At 45.0% G+C, this 19837-nt stretch overlaps 1 protein-coding gene across 3 annotated transcripts in view; it reads left to right on the forward strand.

The window, feature by feature from the left end:
- The window catches only part of LOC137480835 (monocarboxylate transporter 2-like), a 36801-nt gene extending 18520 nt beyond the window's left edge, over positions 1-18281 (forward strand). For 2 of the 3 annotated variants that reach the window (XM_068202209.1, XM_068202208.1), the window contains 3 exons: positions 8185-8328; positions 13683-14531; positions 16980-18281. In XM_068202209.1, the coding sequence (XP_068058310.1) occupies positions 8185-8328; positions 13683-14531; positions 16980-17272 (1286 nt within the window). In that variant the 3' untranslated portion in view covers positions 17273-18281. Of the gene's footprint in view, positions 1-3453; positions 3590-8184; positions 8329-13682; positions 14532-16979 lie in introns of those variants that run through there. The other variant, XM_068202210.1, reaches the window with a different exon arrangement.
- The last annotated feature ends 1556 nt before the right edge of the window (positions 18282-19837 follow it).

Consider the following 19837-nt stretch of genomic DNA (forward strand, 5'->3'; position numbering starts at 1 on the left):
CTGCCAGGTGCTCCCTGGAGCTGCCTGATGCTGGACTTCACCTTTTTTCTTACCCTCCCTCGCCTCCCCTGCTGTGGAAATAAGACATCCTCCCCACGCAGGGGCAATCCCTGGGGTAGCAGCACCAGAATCCTAGATTTTGATAAGAAAGCTGGATGAGGAATGACTTGATTTCCATAATGAATGGTGCTGCAGATTCATGTACTTCTCCTAACTCTCAGAGAGCACTCCAGCTCTGCAAGGTCACCACGTATGGGCTTAGATTTTTTATTTTTTTAAATAGCTCTGTTCTACTTAAAAGCAATAATAGCACTGTAGGTTCAGGTGAAATATTTCTGTGTTTGTGGACTTGGTCACAAAGCTTTATCATTTTGCCCTTCATTGGAGCTATCAAGGTCACCAGGCAACAGTAATGGAGATGTGATAGACTTAATAAAAACCAAGATTAATAAGAACTAGGAAGAAGGAAGTGAAGAGTTTTGGCTGGGGGGTTGTTAATGGTGTTAAGCCAAGGAGTAAGTTATAATCCGTTCCCCCCAAGTGGAATTCAAACATGTGAAAGCTTCTTCCCCCAGATGCCAACCTGTCCCAGAGCATTGCAGCTCTTCTGCCCCTGGATGGCCTCTCCAGTGTAACTGATCTCTTGGTCACGTCCTGCAGGGTCCCAGGGGTGGGCAAAGCCCCTTGGAGACCACCAGCAGGCAGGGGCCAGGTTTGGAGCAGCATGTTGAGAGCAGTAACCAAGGGCTGTTGACCTCCAGGAATGGATGTTGCAGCCACACAGGGAGCTCCTGTCCTGCAGCTTCCAGTGATGGGAGGGATGAAAGCCAGTGGTCCTGCCAAGGCAAAAAGGCAGCTAAAGAAATCACAGGAGAGCAACTCAAACACGGTGGTGCCGTGGCCTTGCGAAGGTGAGCGGCTGTGATCTGAGTGCTGTCCCTTTGCATGAGAAGTTAATTAATTGCCTAAACTCAAAGTGACACGAAGGACCATGGCCACAGCCCCAGTTTGGGAGCTGTTGGCCTGTGGCTCCTCCGTGCACCGCAGGAGCAGCATCTAAGCTGGGTAATCTGGAAACTGAAGTGCCAGAGCACTGATCAGATGAGACTGCTGGATAAGGAAGAGTACACTTTGTCTTCCTGAAGCTTGGGCCTTGTCTGCTTTGTTTTTCTTCTTCCTTTTTTTTTTTTTTTTTTTTTTTTTTTTTGTCATCAGGTTGCTGCTGGGGCAAATTCCAGGTGGGAGGTCAGTCTCCCTGTGTTCCCAAGGGCATGCCTGGTGGCTGCAGGGGAGGGAGGATTGCTGCAGCCTGGTTCCTGCAGTGGTTCATTGCCCTCACTACCTTCCCAGCTGAACACAGTGCCAGTCCTGCCCAGGCACCACAGGACTGACCAGTTTGATGACTGAATAATGTGTGTCCAGACAACTTCTCCCATGCTTGGCTTATGCATCATCTCACAGGGATTGTGCTGGAGCTGCAGCCATTACCCCCTTAAATGAACTGACTGTTCTCCTCACGTGTGAGGGAGCAAATGAAGCATCTCTGGGGTCAGGTTAGCTGTTGGAGCTGCTGTGGCATGTGCTGGATTTCAGCCTCCTTATTTAAAATCGACTATTTGCAATGTAAAATAACACTGACAGAAGGCATCGGGGTGATTTAGGTGTGGACGGGTCTTTGGAAGCTGCTCTGTCAGGCCTGGCAGAGGAGTATTTGAGACTGTGGTTGTCACCTGGGGCGTGTGCTCACTTGCCACTTGCCCCCAGTGTGTGGCCATCCTGTCTCCAGCAGCACTGCCTGAGGAAAGGTCGGTGGTCTGAGGGCTCCTCAACCCATGCAGATGAAAACCAAACCATCTGAACCAAGCAGCCGAGACTAATAATAATTATTAGGCTTCATGATCAGCAGGTACCACCAGTTATTCTCCACACCCTGGTGACGCAAACACTTAAAAGCATCAGCTGTCCAAGTCTCTTCTGGCATGACAAAGAGTGAAAGGCTGCGGGTTTTAACCCTCTCATCCCTTTCCCCCCACGTTTGCAGCTGGGCCCTGTGTTTTCCCTGGCTGCCCCCCTTCCAGGCTGTGCATTGTCACCAGGAGCTGCTGGCTGATCCCCCCCATCTCCCGAGGCCGGGGGGTTCTGGCAGCACATTAATAACGTGGGGGCACCTGCTTTCATTCGGGGGGTAGTGAGGAGGTTGCTCTGTTAGGGTGGGCTGGTACCCTGCTGGATGAATTACCAAGCCAAAGGCAGTGTTGTTATTCCACAGAGGGAGTGAGATTATTACTGAGGAAATTGCAGGCCTGCTCCTGTTGTTGTTTTACTACTGGTGTAATAACAGGCTTTGTTCCATTAGTATAAATGATTTCCCCCCTTTCCCTCTCCTCTGAGTACGTTGCACTCCTTCTTATGTCACTTCCCCAGTGACTCCTCACAGTTAGTGGCAGTCTTGGCATGCAGAGTTCCTATTTGTATTTTCACAACAGTTTGGAAAATATTAACTATCTGGGCAGTTCTTTTGGTGCTGACCAATGTCCCTGTGCAGGAAGAGCTCTTTAGAGCCACTTGCTACTGTGGAAAAGCAGGAAAAGCTGAGCTGCATGTTGCAGCCCCAGCTGTTGGGGCACTGGTGGTCCCAAATCTTCCAGCCCTGTGGTCTGTGCCATTGAGTATTTTAAAGTGTTGTTGTTTTATCACCTGTGTGGTCACCAAATGATCTGACCAGCAGACCTAGAACATTTGCACTGGCTCTGTGCCACTTTACCCTGTCAGAAGGTCAGTGTTGTGAAACCTGGGAAAAAAACCCACATTGCTGGAAGCCTCTGGGTTGCAGATTTTCAGGGCCTCAGCTCTTCGCTGCTTATCTGAAAGCCTACACAGAAATATTGCAGCAGAAATTAATCCAGGACAAGTTCCAACAGAAAGGAGGAATACTGTTACTATTAGTAACAGGTTAAGTTAAAAAAAAAGACAAACCAAACCTGACAAATAAGGGATATATATATATATATATTATATATATATATATATATATATATATATATATATATATACAGGGTCAGAAGTATGGGAGAGAAGAATGTTTTAATCCCTATTAGAAATACATCAGTGTTTCACACCAGCAGTGGTAGTTTTGCAGCTCATAAAAAATTCATAAGGCTTGCTGAGGAAAACAGGAAGGCAATTCAGGTGTCTATTTTTTGAGTACTGTCATACTTGCAAGAGTTTAAGCCAGTCTGGATTGATATTTCTTGTTATGTGCCAGCTCTGCATTATGACCCTCTCCGGATCATAGTTCAGTGACTCAAGAAGAATGAATGACAAGGTGGCCTGGGTTTGTGGAGGAGAAGAGAGGAGAGCCCAGAGTATTTTGCTTTTTCTTTGTAGTTTTACAGTCTCCTCTTCAGGGTCCTTTTCACTTCTGCAAACACAAAACTCAAGGTGAAAAGTAATTGGACAAGCTAACAAATGAGTTCAGGCTTGCTGCATTCCCCACTGGCAAGTCTCTGTGTTTCTCTTGCCACCAAGAGCAGCCTCTTTGACACGGCCTTTCATGTACCAGCTAACAAAGAATGGAAATCTGCCACAGGTATGAGAAAAGAGAGGCTTTAAACAGGACAGGCTAAACCAGACTGATTTATATGGGCTGAGGATAGTGCTTTACATTTCATCAGTCTTCTAGGGGCTCCATGATCCCGGCTGCATCTTTTGGGGATATTTGGTGCAAACTGTTGCTCTCCAGGCTGCAGAGTTTTACTGCAGGCAGCAGTGGGAGCCTCGTGGTGTGCACCCTGCTCTGCAAGGGCTTGGGGTATAAAGTGAAGCACTTCTGGCATCTCTTGCCCTTACCATGGGCTGATGGAGATGATGAAGAGCAGGTCCCTGTGAGCAAGGGGAGGTGCAAAGCCACAGGCACAGCTCTGAGTGAAGCCAGCAGCAGGATGAGGCTCAGCATCCCCACTGTGTCCCCTGCTGCCCTGTGCTGTCCCCCTGCAAAGGATGATGAAAGATGGCCATGGCTGGAGGTTCATTGGAAGGGAGGAAGTCACTGGGCCATGGAAGGGGCTGCCATGAGGCTGGGTGGGTGGGAGGGAATGCCATCCCTTCCTGCACCAAAACACCACCCTAATGTCAGCATTCTTGCCATTGGAATGTACTGGGTGCGCAGGGTTCATTAAATGATACCTCTAATTTCATCGTTAGAAGTTGCAGTGCTCTGTTGGTGGTGGGGCTGTGGGGACAGCCCTGACTGCTCTGCTGCCTGAGAATCCTCAGTGCACTGGGGACATTCTCAGCAGCTGGGATGGCTTTTGCTCCTTGCTCTGACTTTCCAGGGACTGGCACAGCATTTGTGTGGCTGCTCCTGCAAGGTCAAGCCAGGTGAAAGGCAGCTCTCTGAGGGCTTTGCCAGCTGTTTCTCTTGCCCTGTTCTCACCTGATGCTGTAAATTAAGAAGCAAAAATCACCCTGACTCCTCTTAGCTCGTCCTGCTGCAGGCTTGCAGGAGGGAACAATGACTTAATTTGAATGCCAGGACAGGTTCCTGTGGTTCCTGCACGTCTGACCAGGCAGGTATTAGCAGCTGAAGGGGCCTTGGGATCCGAGCTGCACTCACTGTTACCCTAAATGGTTTCTCTGTGCTAATATACAATATCTTTATTCTTTCCATGCCAGCTGAGTAACTGGTAAATGGCAGGTTCTGCTTTTCAATTCCGCCGTGCTGCCAGGGCCTGTCACACTTTTAATTTGTGCAATAGCTGCAAGCATAGCAGGAATTGTGTTTCACATTCCCCACAACTGCAGTGCTGGCTTTGTGTTCCCTCTTCTTCAGCCCTCTGCCCCAGCTTGAGCTATTTAATGTTTTCTGAAGCTAGCCCACAATGCTGCTGTTAGACTTATCTAATGTTTGATGTCTAATCAACTTCCCCCTCAGGACATACAGAGCAGGGCAGGAGGGTGCACTCAGATCTGCTGGGTGTGATGCTGATTGCTGCAGACACCTGGGCAGGGTGAGGGGGTCCCTGTGTGTGCTCTGGCACCTGCCCAGGCTGGCAGGGCTGGGAGCTGAGGTGTGCACAGCTCCCAAATGTGACAGATTGTGTGTGCCACTTTCCGCCCAGAGATGGGACAGATTTTGAAAGGCTGCTTTGCTAAAGCCTGTGGATGTTTCTATAGGTCCAAATGACTTAAGTGGAAGTAATTTTGGGGATGTGATTTTGCATTTGCTTCAATGCATTTGATAGGTCTGTTGAGGACTTTTATAAACCCTTCAGCCTTTGAGCAACAACTCAAGGAAGTTTGATTTCCCAACTTTTTGAGGCTTTGGGTTTGATTTTTTGGTGTCTCATGTAGGTTTTGCTGCTAGGTCTAGCTTTTCCTGCAGGTTGAGTGCTCATCATGGCTCTTACTGTGGATTCTCTGTGGCTGAGAAGGTTTAGTCCAGATGTTCTGCTCCTGTTCTGTGCTCTAACTGCATGCACTCAGGGGCTGAGAGCTCTCTGATCCCCAGTTCTGTGTGGGTGAGGCTGGTCAGGTGCTGTCCCTCAGGCATGGGCTGTGATCCTGCAGCCTGTGGCTCTTTACCAAAGCAGGCTCACAGGGCTGGACACTTCCAGGCTGTGAAGGGAAAGCTTCTGTGCTTCTGAATTTTGTCCCAGTTCCCTGTGAGCTGAGCCCAGCCCAGGCAGGTGACACCCTTGGGAGCACAGCTCTTGCACCCAGACTGGCAAACATGGGGCTGATTTTCCTGTTGTAAAACTGTCTGCAGCAGATGAAGGTCATGCAGACCTGTAAAACATTGCTGAGAGATCACACATGACAAGAATGGGGAAAAGTTTCAGCCTCATGGCTTAATAAGTGCTTGCTGGGATGTGGCTGAGGACACAGCACTTGTGGAGTGTCCCCAGGGACACAGAAAGACTGCTCTCATTTGTAAAGCCAGTAGTTGGGATACAAACATTTATTTTCCTCTCCTTCAGCCTCTACAGCTGAAGTAGAGGAAAATAACAGCTGTCTACAGCTGTCCCCATAGCTAGGCAGAATGTGTCCTACCCTCAGGCCCTTCCAGTTCATTATTTGCTGTCATGGTCCAAGCCCATCCTTCGTGATGGGTGAAGCCAATACAACCATTTATGGACTGAAAGGAGAGGGACATTAACCCTAATTTCCCTTCTCCTAAGCTGGATGCTGCAAGAGTGGGACATATGTGAGCAGTCCTGGTTTTCCTCTCATAGCAGGGGCTTCTCGCCATGGTATCTGTCCCAGGTCAGAGCAGGAGAGAAGCCTTAGCAGGAATATTATGGGCTAGAACTGCTTTGCTCCATGTTACAACTTCCTACAGGGTGAAAGCCCTCTGCCAGTGGGCGAAGGTAATGGAAACCACATTTTCTTAGTTGAGTAATTAGATTGATTCTGCAGAAATGCAGACATGTGGAAAATTGAAAAATGGAAGAGTTGCATGCCCTTAGGCTGCAGATGAATATGGTGGTGCCTTTCTGAGGAACACTGGCTCGATCTATTGAATTACAGGACGTGCTGAGACCAGCTCAAGCACAGTGCAAGTTCAGGCCCTGACCAGGGGAAATTCAGACAGAAGGGGGGGTATTTCTCACTGTGCTGATCTGAAATAGATATCCCTTTCCCCAGAACTTCTCATTGAATCCTGTAGTGCTCAGTGCAGTAAAGGATGCACCTGTGTGAATCCAGTTACAGGATTAGCAGAAAAACTCTCCATGTAATTATAGACACACTGAAATTTTAATTGAATGGTGCATTTGATGGGACTAGATCACAGATCACACAGGGATGTTGTTGAGACTGTGCTTGTGTGCATTTAATTTATGAGTATTTTGACCTCAGACATCAAGTGGAAAGTATTTCTATGGGCTCCATTCCCCAGATTAAACCAGCCATACCTACTGTTTTCTATTCTTGCACATTATAACAGCTGAGAACTTGTTTGGATGCTGTCAGCCATGCTGAGGGAGTGTTGGGGTTTCTGGGTTTCATTCCTGTGATCAGGAGTGCTGTGGTTTGCAGGGTCTGGAGAGAGTTCTGGAGCTCTTTCTGGCTGAGATTATTTAAGCAAAGGTAAATATTCTACCATGGCTCTGTGGTGAGGTAGATCCTACAGCCAAACTCTTCAGAGGTGCCTGTGCCTTTAAAATACCAGTTTGCAGTATTGTGTGAGTGGTGTGGGAAGAGGCAGGAATGAAGGCAAACAGGCACACTGGGCTCTGAAACACCATTACTGTATGATGAGTAGCACCACAAACAGCCAGGTAAATTCAGATATTAGATTTGCCTGTATTCCCCTTCCTCATTTCCAGTATCACTTTTGAAGCATTTTGATTCAGGATTTTTGAGTAATATAGAATCTTTTCTTTACATCTCACAGCTTGGACTTCTGGACTGCTTTTTCCTGTTCAGCTTGACTTTTCTAGTTTTGGCTTCTCAGTTCTGGCTTCTCAAAGCTGGCTTTTCTTTGAGCAGGAGGTTGGTCCTGATGTACCATCAAAGTCCCTCCAGTATATATCATACTGTGATTCTGATTTTTACTGGTCTCACTTCCTCAGATTTCAGTGCTTTGTTTCAGTGTGCACAGTTTTTGTCAAGCCATTTCCCTCTTTCATAATTTTGCACTGCCCTGAACCTCCTCTTTGCATAAATGCAAGTCCAAACTGGTTCTTTTGAGCTGTGGCTAATCCATCATCCCCAACACTTTCTACCTAGATGGACTGCTATTAAGATTTAATTAACAACTGTTCAGCTGAAGCTTCGGTCCTGGTCAGCAATATTGGAATTGCATTAAATAGGGTCATTAAAAATGCAACAGCATTTGTGATATCTGCCTCACAATATGAGCCACTGCTTTGTGTGGGTAGTTTATCATCATCATAAATCAAGGGGATCCTGTGTTGACATGATTTGTTACTGCTGTTTGCCTTCTCTGGTGACACTTGGAAGTCCTGGGGGCAGGAGCTGTCACTGATTACACACCCATGGCACTGGACATGCTGCCATCTCCATGTGGAAGATCTCTGCTGTTCCATTTTCTTCCCGAGCTCACCCTAGGAGCTGTCAACAGCACTCAGGGCCATTGATATTGCTTTACCTGCTTTGTGTCAAACATGCCCTTCTGTCAGAAGATACAACCTCAGAGTCCTTTTTGCCCTCTTTCCCCAGGTCCCATCAGCAGCATTTTAGTGAACCGCTACGGCAGCCGCCCCGTGGTCATGTTTGGGGGCCTCCTGTGTGGTGTGGGGATGATCTCAGCTGCCTTCTGCACCAGCATCCTGCAGCTCTACATCTGCGTGGGCTTCATCACAGGTGAGAACAAAGCACCTCCTTCCCCTCCCCACCGAGGCTCCCTTCTGGTGGCCTGGGGCTTCCACACCTGGGCAATGTCTGCACCAGCACAAACACTGTGGGAAGCTGCTGAGATAAAAAGCTTGTGAGATAAAAATCTGGTGGGACAAAGGCCCTCCTTATCAATGCTCCAGATGAACTTAAGCAAAGAGAACGTTCCCTGTGCCGTGTTCCTGGCTGGATGTGGCGTGCGGGATCCAGGCAGGGCTGTGCTCTCTGCAGCTCAGTCTCTGGGCTAGGCTGCTGGGGTTGGTGGCCAACAGTGCCCTCAGCTTTCTTTGAAGCAAACCCAGGTTGACTGTGCTCTGCCCTGGGCACAGCAAGTCCTTTGGGTACAAGTGTGACTATAAAGAAAGCACCCTTGTTCCTATTTTACTGTGTGTTATCTTCCCTCTGTGAGATACATGAAATGAGATTTCAGGGGTTTGCTTCAGTTTACTTGCCCTTTTCCAGCTTGTGAGGTGAGGAGGTCCTTTATAAGAACTGCTGGAGTTGACTGAAAATAGGCAACCATCTCCCCGTTGTGAAAAAAAACAAAACAAAAAAACAAACAAACAAAACAAAAACAAACAAACAAACAAACAAAAAAAAACCCTCAAAACCCCTGTATTTCCTTCTTGAAGTTCCAATTGAATTGCCTGTATTAAAATACGAAATTCCATATTGGAAACTCAAGCAGTCCAGCACCTTTAAAGCCTGCAGGTGCCAGGTTATTGCTTTTAAAGGTAGATGGATTAGAGCTCTCCACCTGTGTGAGTATAGATGCTTAATTGTAAGTATTTTTGTTTTATTATTTTGGATAAGGTACAGCCAAAGTTTATTTCAGTGCATCTAGGACATCTGCTTGGAAGCATGACACAATGAGCTCAAAATTGGCTTCTGAGGTTGCCAGGTGTATGGTTTAATGAATATTCCCAATCTCTCTGCAGATGCATTAAGTGTTGCTGCTTTCTGAATGTGAAAATGTGAGCTCAACATTTAAAATCAATAAAACCAGCCACTAGCAAAGCAAATTGGGACAGAAAGTTTTTCACCCTGTTCTTCTATATCAATATTCCTTTATTAAATCTGTACAGTAGTGAATAAGTCCCTGTGTAGGATTCCCTTTCTTAAACTTTACTCTTCCTAAGGACTGTCACTGTAATTAAGTGAAACTGTGTTATTATTGGATGAATAAATCTTGCAGATTCCTTAAAAGAGACTCCAGAAACAAAGGGATGGGAAATAAAATTAACCAATGTCCCCCAATATTTCTTAATGCATGAGCTTGCATCGTTTCCTCCTAAACAAATGTCCTCTAGGAAGGCAAAAGGGGAAGTGACAGGACAAGGGGGAATGACGTTCAACTGACAGAGGGCAGTTTAGATCAGAAATTCTTTATTGTGAGGGTTGGGAGGCCCTGGCACAGGTTGCAGAGACAAAAGCTGAGGCTGCCCCATCCATGGAAGTGTCCAAGGCCAGGTTGGACAGGGCTTGCAGCAACCTAGGACAGTGGAAGGTGTCCCTGCCATGGCAAGGGAGTTGGAATGGGATGAGTTTTAAGGTCCCTTCCAACCGAAGCCATTCTGTGATTCTAAGTTGACTAATGCTGGATTAGTGTATGGAAACCATAAATCCTTTGCTGAAAATATTCCATGCACTTTGGTGAGCAGAAGGACTCAGACAAGAAACAGGGCTGTAGGGAGGCACCAGCTTCTCTGTTCTAAAGCACTAAAAAGGTGACAGGAGGGAACTCGGTGCATAACCCCAACAGACCTAGGATTGATAAAGACCTTGCTCTTGTTCCCTGAACGTGTCTGCAAGTCTGGTCCACCAGCCAGCACAGAGAGCTGAGTGTGGGCAGTGCTCAGTGCACACAGGTGACCTCGTGCCAGCCGCAAGGCACAGGCCTAAAACACCCACATCTCTTTGTCTGCACTGCTGTGCTGTTTCCTCTGGGCAAAGCGCATCTTTTGTGTGCATCTTTCCCTCCTGCTTGCTGAAGAAGGGCAGCAGTGGTGTGGATGAGGTGCTGGCTGATAACCCATCATCTCCAGGCATGGGGGGTGTGCTGGGGAAGGAATATTGATTTGACAGAGAAGGGAAGATGCTTGTAAACCTGCTAACATGCTTGATGCCTCCAATTAAGCTTGAAGTATCTTTGCTGGCCAGGCCTAGCATGGAAGTATTCAAGGGCAATTAGGAAGCCACCTGCCTATCATGTGGCTGTGACAGTGCTGCTGCACGAGGAGAGAGGCTTTTGTAAAGGGGATTTGCAGTAACTGTAAAGCAACCTGTAAACATCACACTCTTTCTAGCCTCCTTCCTACTAGCCTGGAAAGAAAACAGACTGATGTAAAAGCCTGTGCTCATGTAAGTCACAGGGATCGAGGTAAAAACAAGGTCTTGGTACAAGGAGGTCTCTGCCTCAGTCCTGTGCCTGTGGCATATTAATAGAAATCTCTTCAGAGGAGCAGAGCAGGAAGTATGTGTTTGCAGTGGAGGATTAGACACGGCAATCTCAGTTGCTGACTTGATTATGCCTGTTTCCATTTGCATGCAGAGCAGGAACCAGGCTCTGCTGGTGGAAGCAGCTCTGTCCTTGATGGCTCTCTGGGCTGCACGAGGCACTCTGCATGCACAGGAAACCCCACGGCCTCTTCCCATTTGTTTCCCTACAGCGCTTAGAAAAAGAAATGGGGTTTGCAAGCTGTCCACCTGGACAGATGCCAGCCTGGATGCATTAAGTAGGTGTTTCAACATGCAACCTCTTCTGAAGTCTGAGGTGGAAGCAGCAAATTTCAAAGCTAATTGCAAGGTGGTAACGACTGCTCAGAGTTTAGTTCAATATGCACCAATAAGACTGCCATGAAATAAAATGGGATCTTGGGTGAGGCATGTGGACTAATGAGAGCAGAGTCTTTGCCATGGCTGTAAATGTTGAGCACTGAAATACCTGGTCATATTGTTCCTTGCTAATAAAGCAAGAACAAGATCAATAACTACACAGCTGAGTCCTGTAGCACCACTTATTTCCTCCCAATATGAGTGAGATGTATTTAATCCAGGAAAGAACACTCCCTCTGGCACAGGTTTGCTTCTGTTCTTGCAACTCCACTGACAGACCTCTCTGTCATATCCCTGGGGAGAAAATGTGGTTGTTGAGTAACAATTCCAGCTATGGAAAAGCTGCCGTAGTTTCTGAAAACTGCAATAAAATGGATGTAAATATTTCCTATTAAAGTCAGCCAAAAGCTTAAAGTAAATTGAAAATCCAGTTATTCAATTTGAAACTCTCCAAATTTAATTAATGGGAAGAGCATGAGGTAATATTAAATTAGATTTGTCTGACTGGCAAATTAATGTTCATATAATAAAAAAAATTGAGATGATTATTGTTTAAGTGGGTAGCTGGCATCCAGTCTGATTTTCATCCTTTGGAAGATGTGTGGTGTGTCCCTACCAAAAATGACTCTGTGGAAACGATGGTTCAATTTCTGCCCTTACTGACCAGCCTGGGAAATGGGGAGTAAATGAAAACTCTCACCTGCTGTGCTGCATCTTCTCAGGTGGAAAAAGATATATTTAAGCTCTGTCCAAGGGTGTTCTCTAACCAGGGCTGTGGTTTTCCTCTGTGGCTCCCAGGTCACCCTGAATTTGGCCCTATAGGCATTAAAAGCAGCCTGCACTTCCCAAAGATGTGCCCTGCCTAATATATAGACTATCTAAAAAAGTTCATGCTGAGAATGTTTTATATCCAGAATTATTTTAATGTGTTGCCATTTCAATTTATTTTTAATGTTGTAAACTTCAAAGTAATTAAAAAAAAGAGAACTTTAGACTTGGCAAAAATCATAATTTTGTAAACCCATTTAAACTGAAGCTATCCGGCATCGGCTGGATTCTGCTGCATCAGTTGGATTCTACTCTATCAGTGACTAATGATAGTGTTCCTTAATTAATTTTGAGGACCTTGACCTTTGTAAATTCTCTTCTGTAAAGCAATATGCCTAATTATGTACTGCACAGTTAAACAAACTAATTATATCGACTAATGAACAAGAAAAAATCTGCATGACCCTATTTTCAGGATTCATGTTCTCTGATATAATCACTTCAAGGATTAAATTTCTGCTTTGTTCTAATGTGGCTCATTCTTTCCTGGATGATGGAGTGGAAAATATGTGGCATGACTTTTAAATGCCATTTTGATGGAGTTCTGAAAAATGAACTTTTTATGAAAATACTGCATGTCAAAGAAATGCTTAAAAATATTATTGATGTTTAATTATTGATTATTGATATTGCGCATCAGGAAGAATTGTTGGACATCAGGAAGAATTTTTTCACTGAAAAGGTGATTAAGCATTGGAATGGGTTGCCCAGGGAGGTTCCCCATCCTTGGAAGTGTTCAAGAAAAAGCTGGAGGTGGCACTCAGTACTCTGGTCTGGTTCATAAGGTGATGATTGGTCAAAGGTTGGACTCCATGGTCTTGGGAGTCTTTTCCAACCTTACTGATTGTGTGATTCTATGGTTCTATATGGCAGTGCTCTCAAACAGAACCACAGAAAATTGAGACCATCACAGCATTTGGTATTTCTGCCTGCAGATTCCACCTGTGAGGGAGAAGCTGGCCAATTGAATTAGCACTGCAGATTTACAATGGCATTTATATATCTAAATGCAATAAAAATAAATTCTAATTAAAAGAAACACTCTGGGGTCCTGTGTAATTAGCATCCTTGGTAGCTGTTTTGCTGTGCACTTGCAGACCTCTAAATCTTTTGCATCAGACCTGCATTGCTCACAGCACCACATCAGTTGTGGCTGAGGAGGGTGATATTTTCCATGCAGGTCTGGCTGCCCGGCAGCAGAGTTGGGTGACCATGGAAGGAGAGGCCAGCCCTGGCTGGATGCACTTTGGTGGTTGACACTGTCCAAGCCAAAACGACCTTCCTCCAACTGGGAGTTGCCATTTTTTTAAAAACAGATCCATCCTCTCCCCCAGCAAGGGTGCTGTGTCTGGACAGAACCCACCAACATTCCATGAGGGAATGGTTTTGGTCCACTCTGAAGCAAACTCTTGGTGCTAGTTTTGCCACCCAAGAGATTTGCAGTGCAGAAGGAAGGGGGTTCTCTGAATGAAAGAGTGTTTCTGGGGTCTGGTTACCCAAATGTGGCAGCCAGAACTCAGAGACACCCTGGGCAACATTTTCAACCAGATTGTTGTGTTGAATAGCCACCAGTGAACCAACTGACTGTGAACTTCCTCAAACAATGTGCTGAGGAGAAACGGGTCTCAAATCTTCCTTTGTTTATCTGAACTGTTTTCCAGGATTTGGCCTTGCCCTCAACCTTCAGCCCTCAGTGATAATCATAGGGAGATACTTCTTGAGGAGAAGACCCATTGCCAATGGCCTTGCTATGGCAGGGAGCCCCGTGATGCTTTGCACCCTGGCACCTCTCAACCAATTCCTTTTTGACAATTTTGGCTGGAGGGGCAGCTTTTTAATTCTTGGGGCAATTTTATTAAACTGCTGTGTGGCAGGAGCTCTCTTCAGACCCATTGGGGCAAGCACAGCCCTGGTCAAAACCCAGGTGACTGAGGAAGGGAAGGATGCTCTGAAAGGAAAGATCACTGAAGATGGCCCCATGGAGAACAAAACAGAAGAGGAAGGAGAAAAGGACTGCTTTGAAAAAGTCAATCAGTACCTTGATTTTTCCCTCTTCAAACACAGAGGGTTCTTGATTTACCTGATCGGAAACGTGCTGATGTTCCTGGGGTTCTTTGCTCCCATCGTTTTCCTGGCACCCTATGCAAAGCACACTGGCATCGATGAATATTCAGCTGCTTTCCTGCTTTCCATCCTGGCTATTGTGGACATGGTTGCTCGCCCCACCACCGGCATCGTTGCCAACAGCAAGTGGGTGAGGCCAAGGATCCAGTACTTCTTCAGCTTCGCCATCGCTTTCAACGGCGCCTGCCACCTCCTGTGCCCGCTGGCCTCCAGCTACACAGGGCTCATTGTGTACTCCAGCTTCTTTGGCCTGGCCTTTGGCATGGTGTGTGCCATGCTCTTTGAGACGCTGATGGACCTGGTGGGAGCTGCCCGGTTCACGAGCGCCGTCGGCCTCGTCACCATCGCCGAGTGCTGCACGATACTGCTGGGACCCCCTATTGGAGGTGAGTGTGTTTTCCTCCTCTGCTGCCGCTGGGCTGTCACTTGGATTTAGACTTTTGCAAGCACAGTTTGTGGGAAATTATTCTAGAAGTGTTTTCTCTGCCTCACAATCACCATTTTTCCACTAGCATCTGGACAGGAAAGGATGTCCTTGATGTTTCCTCTAGCATTTCCTCTTTCCTCCCTTCTGTTGAAGTGAGTCTTGGAGAGTCATCTTTTAATCCTGGATCCCTCCAGACACTTGAACGGAACTTGCAGAGTGGGACTTCCTACAACACCAAGAGCCTTGCACTACAGACAGCTCCTCCTGGACATTCCTCCTTTTGCAAAAGGCTGGAGTCCACCAAATTTAAGTAAAACACAACAGTTCTATGAAAGCCTCTTGCTGACTCAAACCTTGCTGTTTGTCTCTAAGGCTCTGAGTACTCCACTTCGGAATGTCAGTCATATTAGTGCAGCTGAAAGATTTAAGTCTGTTCTAAAAATAATTTAAAAAATATTTATTTTGGATGGAATGGTTTGAAATATCAAAAGGCAGAGCCCACAAAGGTCCATGTGGACAATACTGAGTCTCCAGGAGGACTTTCAGTCATGTAAAGATAAGTAAGGCCAGTGATCTCCTGTGATTTAACAGCCTTAATCTTCCCTATATAGCATGTGCTCCTTTTGCAATTGTAACCCTTTTCCTGGATTCAAATCTGAGATCTGGCTAATGTTTCATATGACACATCCTGTAGAGCTGTTTAATTCTTCATATTACTGGGTAGCTCATACAGTGTGACAGAAGCAGCTGTATCCTCTTGCTGTCTTAGAGATTCATTATTTAATTAATGACAAACAAAAGAAAATACAATTTTAAAATGGTTGTTTTCTGAATTATATAATTTTCTGTGTGGAAGATTAAGTTAATGAGCAGAGACTGCTAATGAGGCTAAAACAGTTCTGTGTAATAATCAGTAATATTAGTTTTGTAGGGTTTTCCCCACCATTTTAATAAGCAGCAAATTTATTGGTTCTTTGGCATTTTAATAACCTACTGCAGGGTTCTGCTTTAATGAACTAAGTAAATTGTTCCCAATGTGTTTTATGACTTTATCTTATTCTCAAAGGAAAAGAGGCAAGACTATCCTCCTGTTGAATTTTCCAATACTCTACTCATTAAAACTCTCATTGAAACCTATTTAAGAGACCTTTAGGTCATCCTGATGAGCAGAAAAGGAAAAATTGTTGCAATTAGCGTTTGGTTGATGTTTCACCAGTAGCATGAAAAACACTCTGCATTGAAAGTGGTGAACCAAGTCAGCTAGGGATGATTCAGGAAAAAACACTGACCAAAACCAGCTAAAAATATTATTATTATGATCAGGAAATCTATTTGGTGACCATAAAAACCCTTATTAGTGCAATGCAGTGGGATAATTAATCATCAGCTTTTCAACATTAAGGGTCAATCGGGATGTAATTAAAGGTCCCTCTTTTTGAGGAGGAGAACATATTCCAAAACATCAGAGAGCTAATGGATGATGGGCCAGTTTCAGGGAAGATTGTCTGTACTGTGAATGCCAGGTTAAGAGTGGGTCTCACTTTAATTAGGATTTGGGATGTTAAGAATGGTCTGTGTTGCCCAGTAAATGGGAATTAATGCTCAGGATCATAATCCCAATAAGATTTGCATTACATTTTGACATAATAGAGAATGGTGACATTTCAATTAAGCCATCTCCCTTCAATTACTCTGTAACTCCATAGCAGAGGCATTAACCTTTGAGAGGAACCTGTCACGTTTGTCGTGGCATTGAAATTATCTGACACTGACAGCATCATCTTTGCTTTCCCTGGAACTAATGTTTTCCTGTTTCACGCTGTGCCCTTTCCTCTTTAGATCATGAGTGTAACTGCAGAAAGGGCAGCTGTGACCAAAAGCTGAGCCCCCTCTAATGCTGGTGGGTGACCCGTGGTGGAATAAATCACAGGGTCTTTGCCAAGAGCCTGAGATGAGACCCAGTGGGCAGGTGCTTTCTCATGAAAGTCTTCCCAAAAGCGGCTGCTTTTTGGCTGCCAAGCCAAATGGACATCCTTGTAGTTGATCATTGGAGTCAGTGGAAAGGCTGCCTGCAGGCTCTGTGATCAGAGGAGCATCTTAGCATGGAAAAAATAGGTGTGCTGGAAAAGTCCAGGCGTTGCAGTGTAGGTTCTGTCCCCTTCTACTGAACTGAGCAAATTATCAGAGCATTACCTGTACCAATGTCAACTACCCACAGGCTGTATAGTGCAACTCATGTTCAGTATTTGCAGGCTCAGAGTGTTTGTGGAAGAGATCAGAAGTTCAGAGAATTTTTCATCCTAAAGCCACGAGAGTTTTCCTTGATATACAGGATTTGAAAACACAATACCCTTGCCTTCATCTCTAAATTTCCTTTTTTTTTTTTTTTTTAATATATATTTTACAGGAATTCTTATTGATACCTTTGGGGACTATAAATATATGTTCATTAAGTGTGGAGCTGTGATGGTCCTGGCAGGAACCTTTCTGTTCATCATGAATTATTATAATTATCGTATGCTTGCCAAGGAGGAGAAGGAAAGAAAAGCAAAAGAAGAGGATCCTAAATCTGTAAGGACAGAAAATGAAGACAAAAAAACCTGGAACAAAGACTCCACACAGGATGGGCCTGAGCTGGAACCTTTGAGAGAGAAGGGAGAAGGATTAAAGAAGGAAATGAATGGCACAAATGAAGTTTAAACCCGTTCTCATGGGCTGAATGGGAAATGACTTCTGGGTCGCTCAAATGAGCACCAGCTCTGAAAACACACTAGGTTTTAAAATTTTACTCTATTCTCTGCCATGTGCATCCTCTTCTTTGTTGTAGGAGAAGACTAGAACAGAAACAAGTCCTGATTCTTATAAACTGCTGGGACACTGCAGTATCTGCTTGCATACCAAAGGTCCTGAAAGATTTTCCTTTAGCTATTCCCCATTTCTCAGAGAAAAGGGAAATGTGATGCTTTGCAGGGGGCCAGGATGAGGCTGGCATGAGACAGGAGTCCTTCTTCAGGTGCTTTGTCTGTGCAGGGCAGAAATTTAGTCTTAAGCTTAACCCTTGACCTACATTCCAACAGTGCAAATTTCATTTTTCCCTAGGAGGTTACAAAGTGCTTATTATCCAGTTTCTGAATGCCTTACCATTTCTAGTGAGCTTTTTCTTTGCAACACCCTGGTGAGACAGTAAGTGTTGCCACTATCAATTAATTGTGCAAATGAAGAACTGAAGCACAGAGAGGCTTTGGGCATCATTGCATCAGTGAATAAAGTTTAGGCGTGCCAGAGCTGAAGTGGAATCCACTCCCTGAGTTGCCTAAAAGCCCTGCTGAGCACAGGTATCCCCTTGCTGGAAAAAGGGAATACAATGGATAGCAGTGCATTAAACCTGTGTACAGTGCACCGTGCTCACTGTGTGCCCCACACTACTTACACTAATCACAATTAGTGATTTTGAACACTTGTGCCGTATTTTTTTTTAACCTGCTTCAGTTGCACCCATCCTGGAGGGAATCCAAACCCAGCTGCCTCCCCCTTGTTTGGGCTGGAGTGGGCACCCCTCTGGTGCTGGCACTGCAATTCCTGCTGGCCTCATGCCACCCTGCTGCACAAAGTAAAGTTTGCCAGGTCAGTGATGCAGAGGTGGAGCTGAGACCACGTAGGAGGCTCTCATCCTGTGGTGACAATTTAGATCTGGGAAGATTTGCACTCTGATGTATTTTATATCAAGCAGCTGCTGCCCAAGAGCTGTGGATGCTGAGCATGGCATCATGCAGTTGAATCATCAGACTTTTGTGGAATTTCATGGATTTGATTAGATAAAAACAAGGACTTTTCAGGCAGATCACCAAAATTCATAGCTAAAACTAGTCCAGAAGTTAGTTCTCCTTTTTCTTTGTTTCAATGGTAGCCATATGTGGTCAGATCATATTTTTTCATGGTTTTGTCTTCGAATAACTGTATTTTCTTGTCACTTGTGTACACAATATGAAGAAAGGCTTGTAAAAATGCTTTCATAAATACACTGAACTCTTAAAATTAGGCCATTCTGGTCTTCTTGTACAAAACCTTTTCTGTGAATTCTTTTGTTTCTTTGAAGAATTGTGGTCTTTGACTTCAGTAGGACTTAAATTTTAGCCTTAAGTCGTAACTTGTATTTTCTCTGAAAAAAACCAAACTCTACACAAAATAATTAGGCCTTCAGTGCTTGTTTTAAATACCCTTTATTTCTGTCAAATATAGCTGTGATAGTTCATGTAAAAAGACATTAATAGAAGGTCATGAATATTTTCCAATATGCCTTCTTGTCATATACTTAATAAAAGTATTTTAAAAAATTAAACTAGTTTGCATTTTCCTGTGTGTGTAATGCAGCTTCTTGATTCAGTGAGGAGTTCATCCTCTGAGGGTTTATAGTCCTGCCTCCATGCACACGGTTGCACGGCTGTTGGTCACAACCTCATGTTCTTGTTGATTTGGATTCCTTTGATATCCTTGGTGGTCTGGGCCAGCCTGACTCACACCTCCAGTTGTGGTGGGCCCAGGAGTCTGAAAGCTGTGCAGAATGACCTGGCAAGGGCCTGACAAGATGATTTTCAGACCTTTCCACCGGGTTGTATCAATTAATCCTCAGTGCAATGACCCAGATCCCCAGCTGTACTTGTGGCAGGAGCTGATACTCGGGCTCCTCATCTCTCAGGAACCCCAAGCAAGTTTTTAGGTCATAAAACTTTATTAATACAGGTAAGGCTTTTAATAAAAAGGTGTTCTGTTCAGCTATGTGTGAAAATCCTCTGGAAAAGACACCTTTGTTAAACTGCCCCTGAGGGCAAAAAATGTTTCATTGGATAAGTAGGTCTTTAAGGCTTCAGAATTCTTCTAACACGAAGCAGCTATTTCATTTAACCTACTCACTCTCCTGTCAAAGAAACTTACACTGCCTTTAAGGTTATGGCACTATTTCTGTCGGGTAGGAAGCCAGACTATTTTAAGACAATGTTGGTGGTTATGGCTGGTGTTCAGTGGTGGGTGGCCTGACTCTTCCCTGTTACCACCCTGCTTCCACCCCACACTAAACCTCTGATCATGACATCCCACTAATCACTGCAGCAAAGCAATGCCAAATAATCCTGTACTTATAAGCCCTAGAAATGCCTCCGTGACTCAAATCCTATGAATTCAACACCTTGCAGACTCAAGCTGTAATTCTTTCTTGGAAAACTCTCAAACTTTCCTAAGAACGCTTTCGGTTATTAAAAATAACTAGTG

Source organism: Anomalospiza imberbis, chromosome 11, assembly GCF_031753505.1.
Source record: "Anomalospiza imberbis isolate Cuckoo-Finch-1a 21T00152 chromosome 11, ASM3175350v1, whole genome shotgun sequence".
Taxonomy (NCBI): Eukaryota; Metazoa; Chordata; class Aves; order Passeriformes; family Viduidae; genus Anomalospiza; species Anomalospiza imberbis.